Source organism: Neoarius graeffei, chromosome 24, assembly GCF_027579695.1.
Source record: "Neoarius graeffei isolate fNeoGra1 chromosome 24, fNeoGra1.pri, whole genome shotgun sequence".
Classification (NCBI taxonomy): domain Eukaryota; kingdom Metazoa; phylum Chordata; class Actinopteri; order Siluriformes; family Ariidae; genus Neoarius; species Neoarius graeffei.
The window spans coordinates 31,155,062-31,171,232 of record NC_083592.1 but is presented as its reverse complement, the minus strand read 5'-3'; the positions used below and the strand labels follow the sequence as shown (position 1 = coordinate 31,171,232).

The following is a 16,171-nucleotide window of genomic DNA, read 5'->3' as shown; positions in this document are numbered from 1 at the left end:
GATGACCTGGCGACTTGTCCAGGGTGTACCCCGCCTTTCGCCCGTAGTCAGCTGGGATAGGCTCCAGCTGGCCTGCAACCCTGCACAGGATAAGCAGCTACAGATAATGGATGGATGGATTTCATCAGTGGTATAAAAGAAATATAATACTGACATACTGTTATAGGAAAATAATGAACTTCAGGGTGGTTGATTATTTCCCTATAAAAGTGAGTGTTGTTATATTTTGCTTCTTAAATCAACGGTTTTGAGGAAAACTGATGCTTGATCATGCTGAAAGCCGGTGTGTGCGTACAGGCACAAGTGATATTTTCATATTTTATATTTACCAGTCGATTAAACAAATTTCACCACATACATACTTTTCTTTTTTATTCAAAAATTTATAGTAACCACATGTTCCATGTCGACTTAATCACTTCACTATAGTTTAATGTTGCAATGCATTAATATTGTTATTGCTGCATCCTAACCATGAGCGGCATGGTGGTGTAGTGGTTAGCACGGTCGCCTTGCATGTTGTCTGCGTGGGTTTCCCCCACAGTCCAAAGATGTGCAGTTAGGTTAATATGGGATGGCCTTGAGCGCCGAGGCATCTAACTCCCAGGTGCTGTTAGGTGTGTGTTCACTGCTTCAGATGGGTTAACTGCAGAGAGGACATTCCACAAGTGTGTGATGAATAAAGTTGTGCTTCCTTTTCTTTTAACACTTATTACTCCTCCACATTTTTTTAGATGGCAGACGGTCGGTGGCATCAGACCCAGTTCCTTTTCCAGACACAGGAGCCCAACCTGTTGCCTATAGTCGATGTGCTGAACCTCCCAAACAAAAAACCAGGCTTTAATTATCACCTGGAGGTGGGACCTGTGTGCTTCATATAGAGCACAGAAGGAAAGAACAGAGAGGTGTCGTGCTATAGCTTGGCGCTCTGAGATTTTTGGGCTCCCACTGCACAGACCTGGACTGCAGACTCAGCATGGAGGAAAATGAGATCCAGAGCATCTTGAAAGTAAACAAGACTTCTCAAGCTGGAGGCTTAATGAACAAAAAGCTCTTTTTTAAAGGACTACTTTCTCTTTCCAGCTGTTTTTCAAAGAAGATTTTAAGAAACTTTGAGCACTCGGTCTCAAACTGCCAAAAGAGTTAATTTATTCACACATTTGTGCTTTCCTGTTACAGATGGGTGCCGAATTGGAAGTTCAACACGTATTTACATTTACAGTACTTATTTTATATAATTTTTTATACATGAACATATGTATTTATATGTGTATGTATATTTTTTGTAAAGTGCAATGTGAGAGAGATTTTGTTGTATAAAGGTGAATCCTATATTTGGCTGTTCAAGTGAATTAAGGTTTACTGTCACTCATTGACTTTTCTTCAGGTTTGGTGCATAAGTGTGTCTGTGTGTGAGTGTGTCTGTCTCTCTGTCTGTAGATCTTGTTCTAATGATACTTGGTGGATTTATGGGTTAGACAGCAGTCTCCTGTGAAAGTATTGGAATGGCAAGGCCAGTTCTTGTTATACACTGAAGACATTTTGGATTTAAGATCAAAACATGAATATGAGTATACAATAGATCAGAATTTCAGCTTTCATTTCCTGATATTTACATCTAGATGTATTAAACGGGTGGCACGGTGGTGTAGTGGTTAGCAGTGCCGCCTCACAGCAAGAAGGTTCTGGGTTCGAGTCTTTCTGTGTGGAGTTTGCATGTTCTCCCTGTTTCCTCCGGGTGCTCTGGTTTCCCCCACAGTCCAAAGGTTAGGTTAATTGGTGGCTCTAAATTGACCGTAGGTGTGAATTGTTGTCTGTGTCTCTGTGTTAGCCCTGCGATGATCTGGCGACTTGTCCAGGGTGTACCCCGCCTCTCACCCATAGTCAGCTGGGATAGGCTCCAGCTTGCCTGCGACCCTGCACAGGATAAGTAGCTACGGATAATGGATGGATGTATTCAACAACTTCGAACATGGCACCTTTGGTGGCAGACCACCCAATAGTTAGGTGAGCAAAAGTATAGGAACAAATAGTCTTAACATAAGTAACATTTAATATTTTGTTGCATATGTCTTGCAACAAGCCAGTGATCCAATGATATGAATAAAACTTACATTCTTCTTTTCTGATGCTTTTCCAGGCTTATGCCACAACTTCTTTCAGTTGTTGTTTGTTTTGGGGGGTTTCTCCTTCCAGTCTCCTCTTCAGGAGGTGAAATGCATGGACAATTGCATTAAGGTTTGGTGATTTGACTTGGCCAGTCTAAAACCTTTTTTCTCAAGATGAAGTCCTTTGTTGTGTTGGCAGTGTGTTTTGGGTCTTTGTCTTGCTGCATGGTGACGTTCCTCACACTGAGATTGGATGCATTTCTCTGGAAATTGGCAGACAGAAATTTTCTGTAGACTTCATTCTGCTGCTACCATCATGGTGTACATCATCGTTAAAGATTGGTGCGTCTGTTCCAGAAGGAGCCATGCAAATCCGAGCCATGACACAACCTCCACCGTGCTTGACTGATGAGCTTGTATGTTTTGGATCATGATCATTGATCCTTTCTTTCCCTATACTTTGGACTTTCCATCACTTTGCTAGAGGTTAATCTTGGTTCCAAAATGTTTGTGGCTCATGTCTCATGTCATTTCTTTGCACATTTCACTCTGACCTGCCAATTCGTACTGCTGATGAGTGGTTTGCGTCTTGTGGTATGGCCTATACTACATATATTTCTGCTCTCGGTCTTCTTTCGAACAGTGAATTGTGATACCTTCACCCCTGCACTGTTGAGCTCACTGGTGATGTCATTGACTGTTGTTTTGAGGTTTTTCTTCACAGCTCTCACACTGTTCATCAACTGCTATTGTTTTCCTTGGCTGATCTGATCCATGTCTGGTTGTTGGCACACCAGCGATTTCTTTATTTTTCAGTGCATTCCAAATTGTTGTACTGGCCATGCCCAATGCTTGTGCAATGGCTCTGATCAATTTCCGTTCTTTTTTCAGCTTCAAAATGGCTTGCTTTTTTTCCTTTAGACAGCTCTTCGTCTTCATGTTGGTTTGTCCTTTTTAACAACAAATGCAGTCTTCGAATAAAAAGGTGTCATGTTTAACATAATATGGATCAGAAAATGAAAGCTGAAATTCTGATCAATTATCTCATTCTTCGGCGGCACAGTGGTGTCATGGTTAGCACTGTCACCTCACAGCAACAAGGTTCTGGGTTTGAGCCCAGTGGCCGACAAGGGTCTTTCTGTGTGGAGTTTGCATGTTCTCCCCATGTCTGTGTGGGTTGCCTCTGGGTGCTCTGGTTTCTTCCCACAGTCCAAAGACATGCAGGTTAGGATAATTGGTGGCTCTAAATGGACTGTAGGTGTGAGTGTGAATGGTTGTTTGTCTCTGTGTTGGCCCTGTGATGACCTGGCGACTTGTCCAGGGTGTACCCCGCCTTTCAGCCATAGTCAGCTGGGATAGGCTCCAGCTTGCCCGCGACCCTGTAGAACAGGATAAAGCGGCTACAGACAATGGATGGATAGATATCTCATTCTTCTTTGCATCTTAAACCCAACTGTCTTCAGTGTATAGCAAAAAGAAATTGGCTAATATATTGGCGTTCCAATATTTTCTGAGAGGACTATATGTTAAGGTCAGGAATAACTGTGCATAAATCTATGCATGCACACATGCACAAACACACTCAACATATACAACATGTATCTCATCAGGTTTAGTTAACTATGACGGAGGTGGTTTCAAGCTTGAAAGTATCATTATATGTCTACCTCCAATCTCACATTTTTATGGTGCTCTAGGAATATCAGCTTTTTTTAAAAAAAATACATACATCTCCTGTGGTTGAATTGCCTTTGAAAGACGGTTTGTGCTGACGTCCAACAAGTGTCTATAGATGAAGTGCCTTTTATATTTTAAAAGGGAATATTTTTGTATAAACAGAAAAAAGAAAAAATATTGTCCTTTTTATACAGCCATCTTGCCGAGAACATTTTTTGATGTATGCCTTGTGTACAAATCCTTGAATTCTGTTAAGATGTTAACAAGAAAGAGAAATGTTTTATGTTTCCTACTTTATTCAGTCTGAAAGCTGGATCCATCCAGTGTTTTATTCCCTGTACTACTAAACATGGTCCACATATGAATCCCCATTGTTATGAAACAATAATCAGAAATGCAAAGTCTCCTGTTGGCATATGACCCATAAGCCCTGTCTGACTGCACACATGATCATTTGACATTGGAAAAAGTGCCCTTGACTCGAAATAAAAAGTGTCTGGTGCACAAATAAGATACACACTTTGCCATGGATCATTCGAATTGAAATTAAGGGCACTAAGCCTTTCCACTACAAGCAGCTCTTCAAGCTGCAGTCATGACCCTGATTAGAGATGTATTTTATTCTATTACTTTTTTTTTCTTTTCTTTTTCCCATCAGTTCTGACCGACTTGGAGACACATGAAATATTTTGTGGTGCGAACAGCTTTATTGTGAGCCATGTTATCACAACACAAGGGGGTGTTCAAGGCATTTCTGTTCTATTGTGAGGACATTTGAGGTTTCTGTGTTTGTGTGCTCCCTTTTACGATAACCCATGTGTGCTGTGACTGTATTTGCCCCCCCACAATTACCCAAGTTATAGCTGTCCATGTCTGTGAATGTTTTCTATTTCTTCCAGTCTGTTTTATGGATGGAATACCTCATGTTGCAAACCAAGGAATGTTTTGTTTTGTTTTTTTGTCTCCTGAATTTGTGAACAGAAGGTTGAAGTCATGATCACAATCAAAATCCTCCTCATCTCTGTACCATCCCAAATATTCCTCAGCCATTTCACCCTCTTATTTAACTCTGAATAAACAATTGGGTGTTCAGTAAAGGTCTGTTCTATCAGTTAAGTTACATCTTCATCTACATCCTGAAGATGAGTTTGGTCAGCTAATATCTCAACTGCTTTATTCCTGCTATTGTGCATCAACCGATTTAGTATCAACTGATTTGCACTCAGTGGCCAGGAGGGGGCGCTGCTGCATCATGTTAATCTATATAGTGCAGAGATCCTTTCTGAGATTTATTTTGTGATGCAATAGACTAGATCATAGATGAGGATACATTTATATAGTATTTTAAATCAAGACATATTATAGCAACATGTACTACATGTCTGATAATATGATTAGAGACGGACTGTGCTAAATGTCCGAAGACAATCACATTGCTGTGAGATTGAACTCATAACCTTCCGATCACTGGCACAGAAAACAGTATCCCTGTATAATATGACCCAATATATAAAACTCATACACCTAGTTAGGTAGTGAATTCACTTTTCTCATGGTGAAACATGGTTTTAGGAGTGGACGTTAATCAGGACCGGCCCATGCCTTTATGGAGCCCCGAGTAGGCACCCCCTACCACCTTGACACCACTAATACTACTGACTCTTGTCACCTAACATACATAGCAAAGGCCCAAAATTGTAATGTAAAAAAAATGTTAAGCTGTTATCAGTACCAGGTTAATGGAACAAAAGCTTAATATCTCATCTCATTATCTCTAGCCGTTTTATCCTTCTACAGGGTCGCAGGCGAGCTAGAGCCTATCCTAGCTGACTACGAGTGAAAGGCGGGGTACACCCTGGACAAGTCGCCAGGTCATCACAGGGCTGACACATATACTGGTAGACACAGACAACCATTCACACCTATGGTCAAATTAGAGTCAACAGTTAACCTAGCCTGCATGTCTTTGGACTGTGGGGGAAACCGGAGCACCCGGAGGAAACCCACGCAGACACGGGGAGAACATGCAAACTCCACACAGAAGGGCCCTTGCCGGCCACGGGGCTTGAACCCGGAACTTCTTGCTGTGAGGCGACAGCGCTAACCACTACACCACCGTGCCGCCCCCCACCTTGATATACGCTATATTAATTACAGATAGACAACCCCAATTTCAAAAAAGTTGGGACGCTCTGTAAACTGTCCGGGTGCTACACCACCGTGCCGCCCAAAAGCTTAATATCATTTCAGAAATATATATCTAGCAGCAAGCTATTTTTCACTAGCTAGCTAGTGAAATTTCAATTTTTAATGGGAAGAGTCTAGCTACTGTTATATTTTGTTAGCTAATGTTAGATTCAAATGATCGCTCTGTGTCGGTCCAGTCATGACATAAATCACAAATATATCAGCTAAACCATCAGGCAAGTAAAAAGCCCAATGTGTTCCCCTGTTTGTTCGACCAAACACCTAAATGACTAGCCTGAAAAGGTGTAGCTAATGTAATATAATAACCTATGACCAGCTAGTGGCGGCACGGTGGTGTAGTGGTTAGCGCTGTCGCCTCACAGCAAGAAGGTCCGGGTTCGAGCCCCGTGGCCGGCGAGGGCCTTTCTGTGCAGAGTTTGCATGTTCTCCCCGTGTCCGCGTGGGTTTCCTCCGGGTGCTCCGGTTTCCCCCACAGTCCAAAGACATGCAGGTTAGGTTAACTGGTGACTCTAAATTGACCGTAGGTGTGAATGTGAGTGTGAATGGTTGTCTGTGTCTATGTGTAAGCCCTGTGATGACCTGGCGACTTGTCCAGGGTGTACCCCGCCTTTCGCCCGTAGTCAGCTGGGATAGGCTCCAGCTTGCCTGCGACCCTGTAGAAGGATAAAGCGGCTACAAATAATGAGATGAGATGACCAGCTAGTATGCTAATTAAGTGTGCTAATACAAGGCAAGGGAAACAAATGAGTATATGTAGCATCGTGCTAACGTCCCGAGAAAAAGTCATCGAGTTGTTAGTGAATAATTTAGTTATGAGCAGCCTGACAAAGTGACAAATTTTGTGTTGTGCCAAAAGTAGATTTTTTTTTTAAATATCTCTGGTTGACGAACCTACATGTCTGCTGGGCAACCACACATCCAGCCCATTTCACTGCCAAATTATTCCAGTAATATTACACAGAGTACAGTATATGGTGTTGAGTTCTAATACCAGATTACTTCTGCTACATAATAGCTTGTGCAGAAGTCTCAGCCAGCCTACTTTATTATGAGTGAGTACAATGTGGAGCACCCTGGGGTAGCATTTACCCTCATCAGCAACAATCACAGAGATTGAGTGCTTTGGGAAGGATGAGAAGGTCACTGCTCTACTGCAGGTATCGATGGAGCTAATTGAGGACAGAATAGGCTGCAGTCAGATTGATTAACAATCTCTGATCTGAGATGTACAGGTACAAAATAAGGACAGATGTTAAAGCTGGGTATGGCCCTGGACTTTTATAACTGATTGGGCATAATGAATGGGCTGAAACGTCAGCATTGTCATGTTTATGGATTGTCATAAAATCGCACTCATAATCTAGGCATTATAGTAGAAATTACATTTGAACTAAATCCAGACCCTTCAATCAAGTCATGTGTTAAACTTAAGGTGCAAGAAAATGATTTTATATTGTCTTATCGTCACCGATAATGTGGAACTAGTTGACAAATGCCATCTTTAGTACTCAAAAAGCCAAACATGACATAATCTAATGCAAAGACAAATATTCTGCTGAAGATTTTAAAAAAAAAAAAAATCACCATGTGCTTTACGCCTTGCTTTAGTGTTTCTATCCTATCTAGCAATGTTAGCATACTCTGGAAGCAAAACAAAGGAGAAGTGTCTATCTGCAGTCTTGTAGACCACACGACACACCCCCTGAGAAGTTCTTAACCCTAACCCAAATCCCAACCTTAACCTGAGGACTAACAAGGCTCGTATGCAAGAGGGCGGCTTTGCAAAGAGGGCATGTCATGTAAGTACTGTGTGCCCGCAGTCTGACCTACTTGAAACAAAGGTTGTTTTGCTAACATAAGTGTTGCCAGGCAAAACAAACCTCTCCCGGCAGCACTTATTTTATACCTATATGTTGATAATGGTAATATTTCTCAATCATCAGCTGTCAGATTATAGTCCTATGAAAATCCATGACCTTGAGTTTGACATTTCAAAGTCATTCAAGGTCAAAGGTCATGGTGCCAAATGAAAGCCCATATGGCACTTCCTATAAGTTGATAACGGTAAACATCTGTCTACCATCAACCATTTTCAAGTTACAGCCCTCTGAAAATTTGTGACCTTGAGTCTGACCTTTCAGGGTTACTCAAGGTCAAAGATCATGGTGCCAAATGAAAGGCCATATGGGAGTTCCTATATGCTCATAATAGTAAACATTTGTCTATCGGCAACTGTTTGAGTTACAATGGAAAATATGTTGTGACCAAAAGGTTGACCTTTCCAGTAGCCTTGACCTTCACCTTGACCCGATTACCCCCAAAATTTAATCAGGTGATGTGCAGACCATTGCCCATCTACCCTGAAAATTTGAAGTCAATCAGTGCAACCGTCTAGACGCTAGATTGTTAACAGGCACACACACAAACAAACAAACAAACAAAATTAAAAGTCGTGCAGAGCATGATACTTGCGAAAATCACAAAGAAACAGAAGTTATGGCCAATTAGGTGTTTTTACAAGATTTGACCTTGGTGACCTTGACCCATCAAAAACTAATGATGTCTGTGTGACCCTAGTGAGTTGTCCTGTGCATTTTGGTGAAGCTTGGCCAAGAAATGATGTCGCTAGAGCACCAACAAACAAACAAACAGACAGATCAACATACTTGCAAAAATCTCCAATTTTCGCAAGTAACAAACAAATCGCACTGATTACAATACCTCACCCTGCTTACTCCATCGTGGGTGAGGTAACAAGCCGGCTACAACTGATAAATTACCAACTAACACGAGCAATTCTTGTAAGCTAACTCCAGTAACAAAGCTAATTAACCTAATTTAGCTTGCCCTAATTAAGCAAACTAACTACTTGTAGCCTACAGTGGAGTGCAAATGTTTTCTAAATAAAAATTCTCAGCGATAAGAAAGATGACAGCGGGCAAAAGATAAGCAAACAATCCATCCATTATCCATAACCGCTTATCCTGTGCAGGGTCGCAGGCAAGCTGGAGCCTATCCCAGCTGACTATGGGCGAGAAGCGGGGTACACCCTGGACAAGTCACCAGGTCATCACAGGGCTGATACATAGAGACAAACAACCATTCACACTCACGGTCAATTTCATCTCATCTCATTATCTCTAGCCGCTTTATCCTTCTACAGGGTCGCAGGCAAGCTGGAGCCTATCCCAGCTGACTACGGGCGAAAGGCGGGGTACACCCTGGACAAGTCGCCAGGTCATCACAGGGCTGACACATAGACACAGACAACCATTCACACTCACATTCACACCTACGGTCAATTTAGAGTCACCAGTTAACCTAACCTGCATGTCTTTGGACTGTGGGGGAAACCGGAGCACCCGGAGGAAACCCACGCGGACACGGGGAGAACATGCAAACTCCACACAGAAAGGCCCTCACCGGCCACGGGGCTCGAACCCGGACATGGTCAATTTAGAGCCACCAATTAACCTAACCTGCATGTCTTTGGACTGTGGGGGAAACCGGAGCAAACCCACACAGACACGGGGAGAACATGCAAACTCCACACTGAAAGGGCCCCGTTGGCCACTGGGCTCAAACCCATAACCTTCTTGCTGTGAAGCAACAGTGCTAATCACTACACCACCATGCCACCTAATCAAACAATATTGCAGGCTATTTATATTGTCCAGAAAGAAAGTGATAGTTTATTTTCCACAATGAATACCTTAAGCCTATTTGACCATTTTATTACTTGTGCTAATGACTGAGGAGCATCTGTGAATCCTAATATGCTACATGTTTTATTGGTATTGCTTTTCTTGCACTCTCCTGTACATAGCTAGGTTAGCTATCTCATGTAAGAAAGTGAAGGCTGCATTGCTAACCAAGGGAACTATGCTAATAAGGGCTATTGGAATGTTGTAACCAGAGGCAACTGCTCTAAGACTACAAGGGAAACCCAGCTTCCTGAAAAATGTCACAAATCATTCGTCTGTTAAATATGTTATTTAACATTACTTACAGCAATACGTTACTTAACTCTCTTATTCCAAATCAATATTTTATGTTAGAAAGCGCTCAGCTTTACAGCTAGTTCGTTCAGCAGTTATTTCTTGCTGGTCGTCATAATCAGATCACATGATTTTTTTCCCCCATAGAAGCCTATGGAAGCACGACCCATTGATGCTCAGGGTCTCTGTAGTTTAATGCCACTACAGGATATGCTTTGATCTTAGTGCAGCAAAGCTAGACATTTATTGGACAATATGCTTTTAAAATGTCATTTCTGGACTCCCAGCTTCACTGGGGGTCTGTGGAGAGTCAGTGACCGTAAGGTGGGACTGGACGCTGGACTTCTGTATGATGATTGGAGGAACTGTCAAATCTCTTTTGAAAGTCATGTGACTGACAGCATTTTAAAATTATACGTCGCATCGATCTGGGGCGGGTTTCCCAAAAGCCTCTTAACGCTAAGAGCATCTTAACTAGGAGAGAGTGTGTTTACTGTGATGCTCGCGCTACCATTTAACGATGATCTTTGTGCTACGATGCTTTTGGGAAACCCGCCCCAGAGGGATTCAACCATGTCGTGTGTTGGCAAGTGAAGTCATGAGACTAGCTGCTGCTCATCTCATTCTTTTCCTGCCAATCTACAGTTCCTATTTCCATTTGTATATACTGTAAATAAAATTGTAAATCTAGAGTTTGTTACTTGCTTTCGTTTTGATTCAGTAAATGCTGTTTATTTTAAGCCAGGCAATAAAGGGGAAATCTAGCTAGCTAGCTATTAGCTGTGCGAAATGGCAAACATTGCTAATGTTGTTGACCTGATTTTGGAGAAGACATTTGATGCTCTTCTTTACGAGATGAGGCTCAAAATTAAAAAAAAAAACAACAGGGCAGATCAATGGCCAAGATCGATTTAATTCAAAAGTCAGGGAGACACAATCACTCGTTTCAGCTGTCTTGGTATGATAAAGTAATTGTGAGTGCTTGGACCAAGAGAATGTCCTGTTGGCCTTGTTTCTTAATGAGACCATCTCAGGGATGGATTATTTGGTCAAAACTGGGGTTTGGAGATTTGGCCAACTTTGATAGGGCATACAAAAGGCATGAGAAAAGCAAAGAACATGTGCACGCTTAAAGGAGATATGCAGAACCTTTATTTTTAAATAGATTTTTGAGTGGATAGTATCTCCATCCTTGACTCTTGTACCGGTATGCTGCATAAATGGGAATTTAAAAATATATATTTTTGAGAGTTAAAATCGAGCGCAAAGTTGGCATTCGAGCTGCCCCGCTGAGCCAGCCAGCCCTGAGTGCGTGACGTCACAGCGGGAACCGGTTTTAAGGCCGAGGCCTTTGACAGCTATAGACCAAAGTCATATAAATACAAATTTATGGTGAAAGTAAGAAATAGCGTTACCGACTTGCTCAACTAAGACTGATTTGACTTCACTGATTGTGGTTTGACTTTCATTAAAACAGGATAGGTGTTATAACTTATGCAACATACATGTACATGCATGCATTTTCACTGATAAAACGTAAAAGGCTAATTAAATAATCAGATGAACTGAGACAATCACATTCTGAAGCAAATTAAATAATCTTATACCGGTAACTTAAACACACAATACAAGTTACATGTATTAATCTAAATGCAGGTAAACAATGAGTGTTGCTGTTTTTGTTGTTTTGTATCTAAATGAGAGTCGGAGCTTACCCGTCTGTGTTCTCACTTCTTGAAGGCCGAGCTCGTGGCTGATTGTTTTTTTTTTAAAGATATTTTGGGGGGCTTTTTTCACCTTTATTGGATAGGACAGTGTAAAGACAGGACAGGAAATGAGCAGGAGAGAGAGACGGGGAGATGACCTCGGGTCAGAATCGAACCCAGGTCCCCGGATTTATGGTATGGCATCTTAGCCACCTGAGCCACAATGCCCCCGTGGCTGATTGTTTTGAAACAATCTGACTTTCAGTTGTTCATTCAGTTCTCCATTCATTCACTTCTTCCACATAAGGGCGAGATATTGCTGCTGAGGCAAGCATATCCAGCAGAGAAATCAGACGGCTGGTCCACTCATTCTCCATTTTCTCCATACTGAGTACTTCGCCATTACTGCTCGGCTCAGGCAATTACTAAAACCTGGGACAGAACAGAACGTCACTGGTTTTAGCAACAACTGTGGGGAGGTCACTGCCCGAGCGATAATATGTCATGCCCCGTTCCATCCCGGGTTTTAGTAACAACCCTCGGCTCACACTCCGGGAGAACTGGTGCAACTGAACTTACTTTCCATTTCTTATAGTTTTCTTTTCCTTTAACTGTTGATACTGCACCCTTTTCAATACGGGCTTATAACCAACGCTCCTCAACAGATCAAAGGTCTCGTACGAGTCTTCAGTAAAATGTGCAGAGCAGAGGAGAAACCACTTTGTAGGCATCCAATGTGTCTGTGAACTTCTCACAAAACGCATCCAAATCTTTGCAGTTTGAACATTCTTGGGCCATGAATGCAACATAAATCCACCTTTTGTCATGTTGCTGCACCCACCAGCAACACATCTACATGGCATGACGATAAATTAGCTCAAAATGGAGGATCGGAGTTGCAGTCAGCTCTGTGTTTGAGTATAGCGGAAATGGCGATGAGACCGATAGCCCTCCTGCGGTGACATCACAGATGTCAAGGTCATTCACTCAGACCACTACCTCATCTCATCTCATTATCTCTAGCCGCTACATATACTCATTTGTTTCCCTTGCCTTGTATTAGCACACTTAATTAGCATACTAGCTGGTCATCTCATCTCATTCTCATCATCTGTAGCCGCTTTATCCTGTTCTACAGGGTCGCAGGCAAGCTGGAGCCTATCCCAGCTGACTACGGGCAAAAGGCAGGGTACACCCTGGACAAGTCGCCAGGTCATCACAGGGCTGACACATAGACACAGACAACCATTCACATTCACACCTACTGTCAATTTAGAGTCACCAGTTAACCTAACCTGCATGTCTTTGGGGGAAACCGGAGCACAACCCATGGAGGAAACCCACGCGGGCACGAGGAGAACATGCAAACTCCGCACAGAAAGGCCCTCGCCAGCCACGGGGCTCGAACCCAGACCCTTCTTGCTGTGAGGCAACAGCGCTAACCACTACACCGCCGTGCCGCCACCACTACCTATATGAATCATTTTAGTCATAAAAATTACTATATTAGATTTATTGTTATAAGTTTACTTGGCAGAGTCTGAGTAGAACATGGCAGAATTCATATATAAATAACACATTGACAAATAATTGAAAATTTTTATTACGTAGACTTAAAACTGAAAGTTTTAAGTTTATTGAAGTTCAAGACAAGGGAATTTATCAGGACCTTTATGCACATGACATTCAACTGAGCAAAGCAACTATGCAGTCATCACTTTCTAAGCCTGTTATAAAATATGCCCCATCCCACACCATACTGATTTTTGCCACTGCCGCATAGTCTGGCCTCCTGTGTGCCCAGTGTGTGTGTGTGTGTGTGTGAGAGAGAGAGAGAGAGAGGACCATCTGTCTGTGGAACGTGAAGCGAATGAGCAGAACCTAGTGTCATAGTAAAGAGAAGAGGCCGCTTTACTGAAGTTACCGATATTTCTATTATACAAAATTAGATGCCCTTTAATGAGTCCTCTTTCAAAGCCCCTCATGAAACCTTTAAATTGTACTGCGTTTGTAAGTGCTGTAATGTAGACTTGTGTATTCAAAGGACAAACATCTTGTTCAAACTGATTGTAAATCTCAGGGCATTTTTAGAAAATGCATTACGAGCGGATATTCCAGCAGGAGGGACCACCAGGACGCTACAGGAAATACAGCCTGGGCCAGTTCAGCTCTCATCATGGCTGTGTTCCAGTTTAGAGGAATGCTTTTTCCTTCCATTACTGTTAGGTTTAAACAGTGTGTGGGGGTGATTTTGCATTGCCTGTGGCAAAACAGAGCTCCAGAGAATCCAAATCAGCTGAAGCACCACATTCTCACACTTAGAAAATGCACTTAGAAACTAGCAGTAGTGCCCATTCCACTCAGAATCTACTATGTGTCCCGTCATTATTAGTATAGTCTAGTAAACTCATCAGCCACTTTAATAGGAACACCTGTACCCCTGCTTATTCATGCAGTTATTCAGATCCACTTATGTGGCAGCAGCACGCTGAATTGCAGATACAGGTCAAGAGCTTCAGTTAATATTCACATCAAACATCAGAATGAGGAAAAATGTGACCTTTGACTGGTATGGATGTTGGTAGTTTTTCAGAAATCGCTGACCTCCTGGTATATTAACACAGAGTTAACTGCTAATGCACTCTCTAAAGCTTATAGTGGTGCTTGAAAGTTGGTGAACCCTTTAGAATTTTCTATATTTCTGCATGAATATGAGCTAAAACATCATCAGATTTTCACACAAGTCCGAAAAGTAGATAAAGAGAACCCAGTTAAACAAATGAGACAAAAATATTATACTTGGTCATTTATTTATTGAGGAAAATGATCCAATATTACATATCTGTGAGTGGCAAAAGTATGTGAACCTCGAGGATTAGCAGTTAATTTGAAGGTGAAATTAGAGTCAGGTGTTTTCAATCAATGGGATAACAATCAGGTGTGAGTGGGCACCCTGTTTTATTTAAAGAACAGGGATCTATCAAAGTCTGATCTTCACAACACATTTGTGGAAGTGCATCATGGCACAAACAAAGGAGATTTCTGAGGACCTCAAAAAAAGTGTTGTTGATGCTCATCAGGCTGGAAAAGGTTACAAAACCATCTCTAAAGAGTTTGGACTCCACCAATCCACAGTCAGACAGATTGTGTACAAATGGAGGAAATTCAAGACCATTGTTACCCTCCCCAGGAGTGGTCGACCAACAAAGATCACTCCAAGAGCAAGGCGTGCAATAGTCGGCGAGGTCACAAAGGACCCCAGGGTAACTTCTAAGCAACTGAAGGCCTCTCTCACATTGGCTAATGTTAATGTTCACGAGTCCACCATCAGGAGAACACTGAACAACAATGGTGTGCATGGCAGGGTTGCAAGGAGAAAGCCACTGCTCTCCATAAAGAACATTGCTGCTCATCTGCAGTTTGCTAAAGATCACGTGGACAAGCCAGAAGGCTATTGGAAAAATGCTTTGTGGATGGATGAGACGAAAATAGAACTTTTTGGTTTAAATGAGATGCGTCATGTTTGGAGAAAGGAAAAGACTGCATTCCAGCATAAGAACCTTATCCCATCTGTGAAACATGGTGGTGGTAGTATCATGGTTTAAGCCCATTTTGCTGCATCTGGGCCAGGACGGCTTGCCATCATTGATGGAACAATGAATTCTGAATTATACCAGCGAATTCTAAAGGAAAATGTCAGGACATCGGTCCATGAACTGAATCTCAAGAGAAGGTGGGTCATGCAGCAAGACAACGACCCTAAGCACACAAGTCGTTCTACCAAAGAATGGTTAAAGAAGAATAAAGTTAGTGTTTTGGAATGGCCAAGTCAAAGTCCTGACCTTAATCCAATGGAAATGTTGTGGAAGGACCTGAAGCGAGCAGTTCATGTGAGGAAACCCACCAACATCCCAGAGTTGAAGCTGTTCTGTACGGAGGAATGGGCTAAAATTCCTCCAAGCCGGTGTGCAGGACTGATCAACAGTTACCGGAAACGTTTAGTTGCAGTTATTGCTGCACAAGGGGGTCACACCAGATACTGAAAGCAAAGGTTCACATACTTTTGCCACTCACAGATATGCAATATTGGATCATTTTCCTCAATAAATAAATGACCAAGTATAATATTTTTGTCTCATTTGTTTAACTGGGTTCTCTTTATCTACTTTTAGGACTCGTGTGAAAATCTGATGTTGTTTTAGGTCATATTTATGCAGAAATATAGAAAATTCTAATGGGTTCAAAAACTTTCAAGCACCACTGTACATAAGAGTGGTGCAAAAAAATAATAATAATAAAATTCCAGTGAGTGAGAGAGAGTTCTGCAGACGGAAACATCTTGTTGATGAAAGAGGTCAGAAAAGAATGCCCGGACTCATTCATGCTGACAAGGCGGCAATAATGACTCAAACTCAAATAACCACTCTGTCCAACTACAGGGAGCCAAAGAGCATTCACAACACAACACGCTAAA

The 16,171-nt window shown here is 42.1% G+C and overlaps 1 protein-coding gene across 1 annotated transcript in view; it reads left to right on the top strand.

Moving 5' to 3' along the window:
- col27a1b (collagen, type XXVII, alpha 1b) overlaps positions 1-1,229 on the top strand; it is a 168,432-nt gene extending 167,203 nt beyond the window's left edge. The window contains exon 61 of the mRNA XM_060907051.1: positions 735-1,229. Coding sequence (XP_060763034.1) covers positions 735-881 — 147 coding nt within the window. The 3' untranslated portion in view covers positions 882-1,229. The remainder of the gene's footprint in view (positions 1-734) is intronic.
- Positions 1,230-16,171: the final 14,942 nt, after the last annotated feature.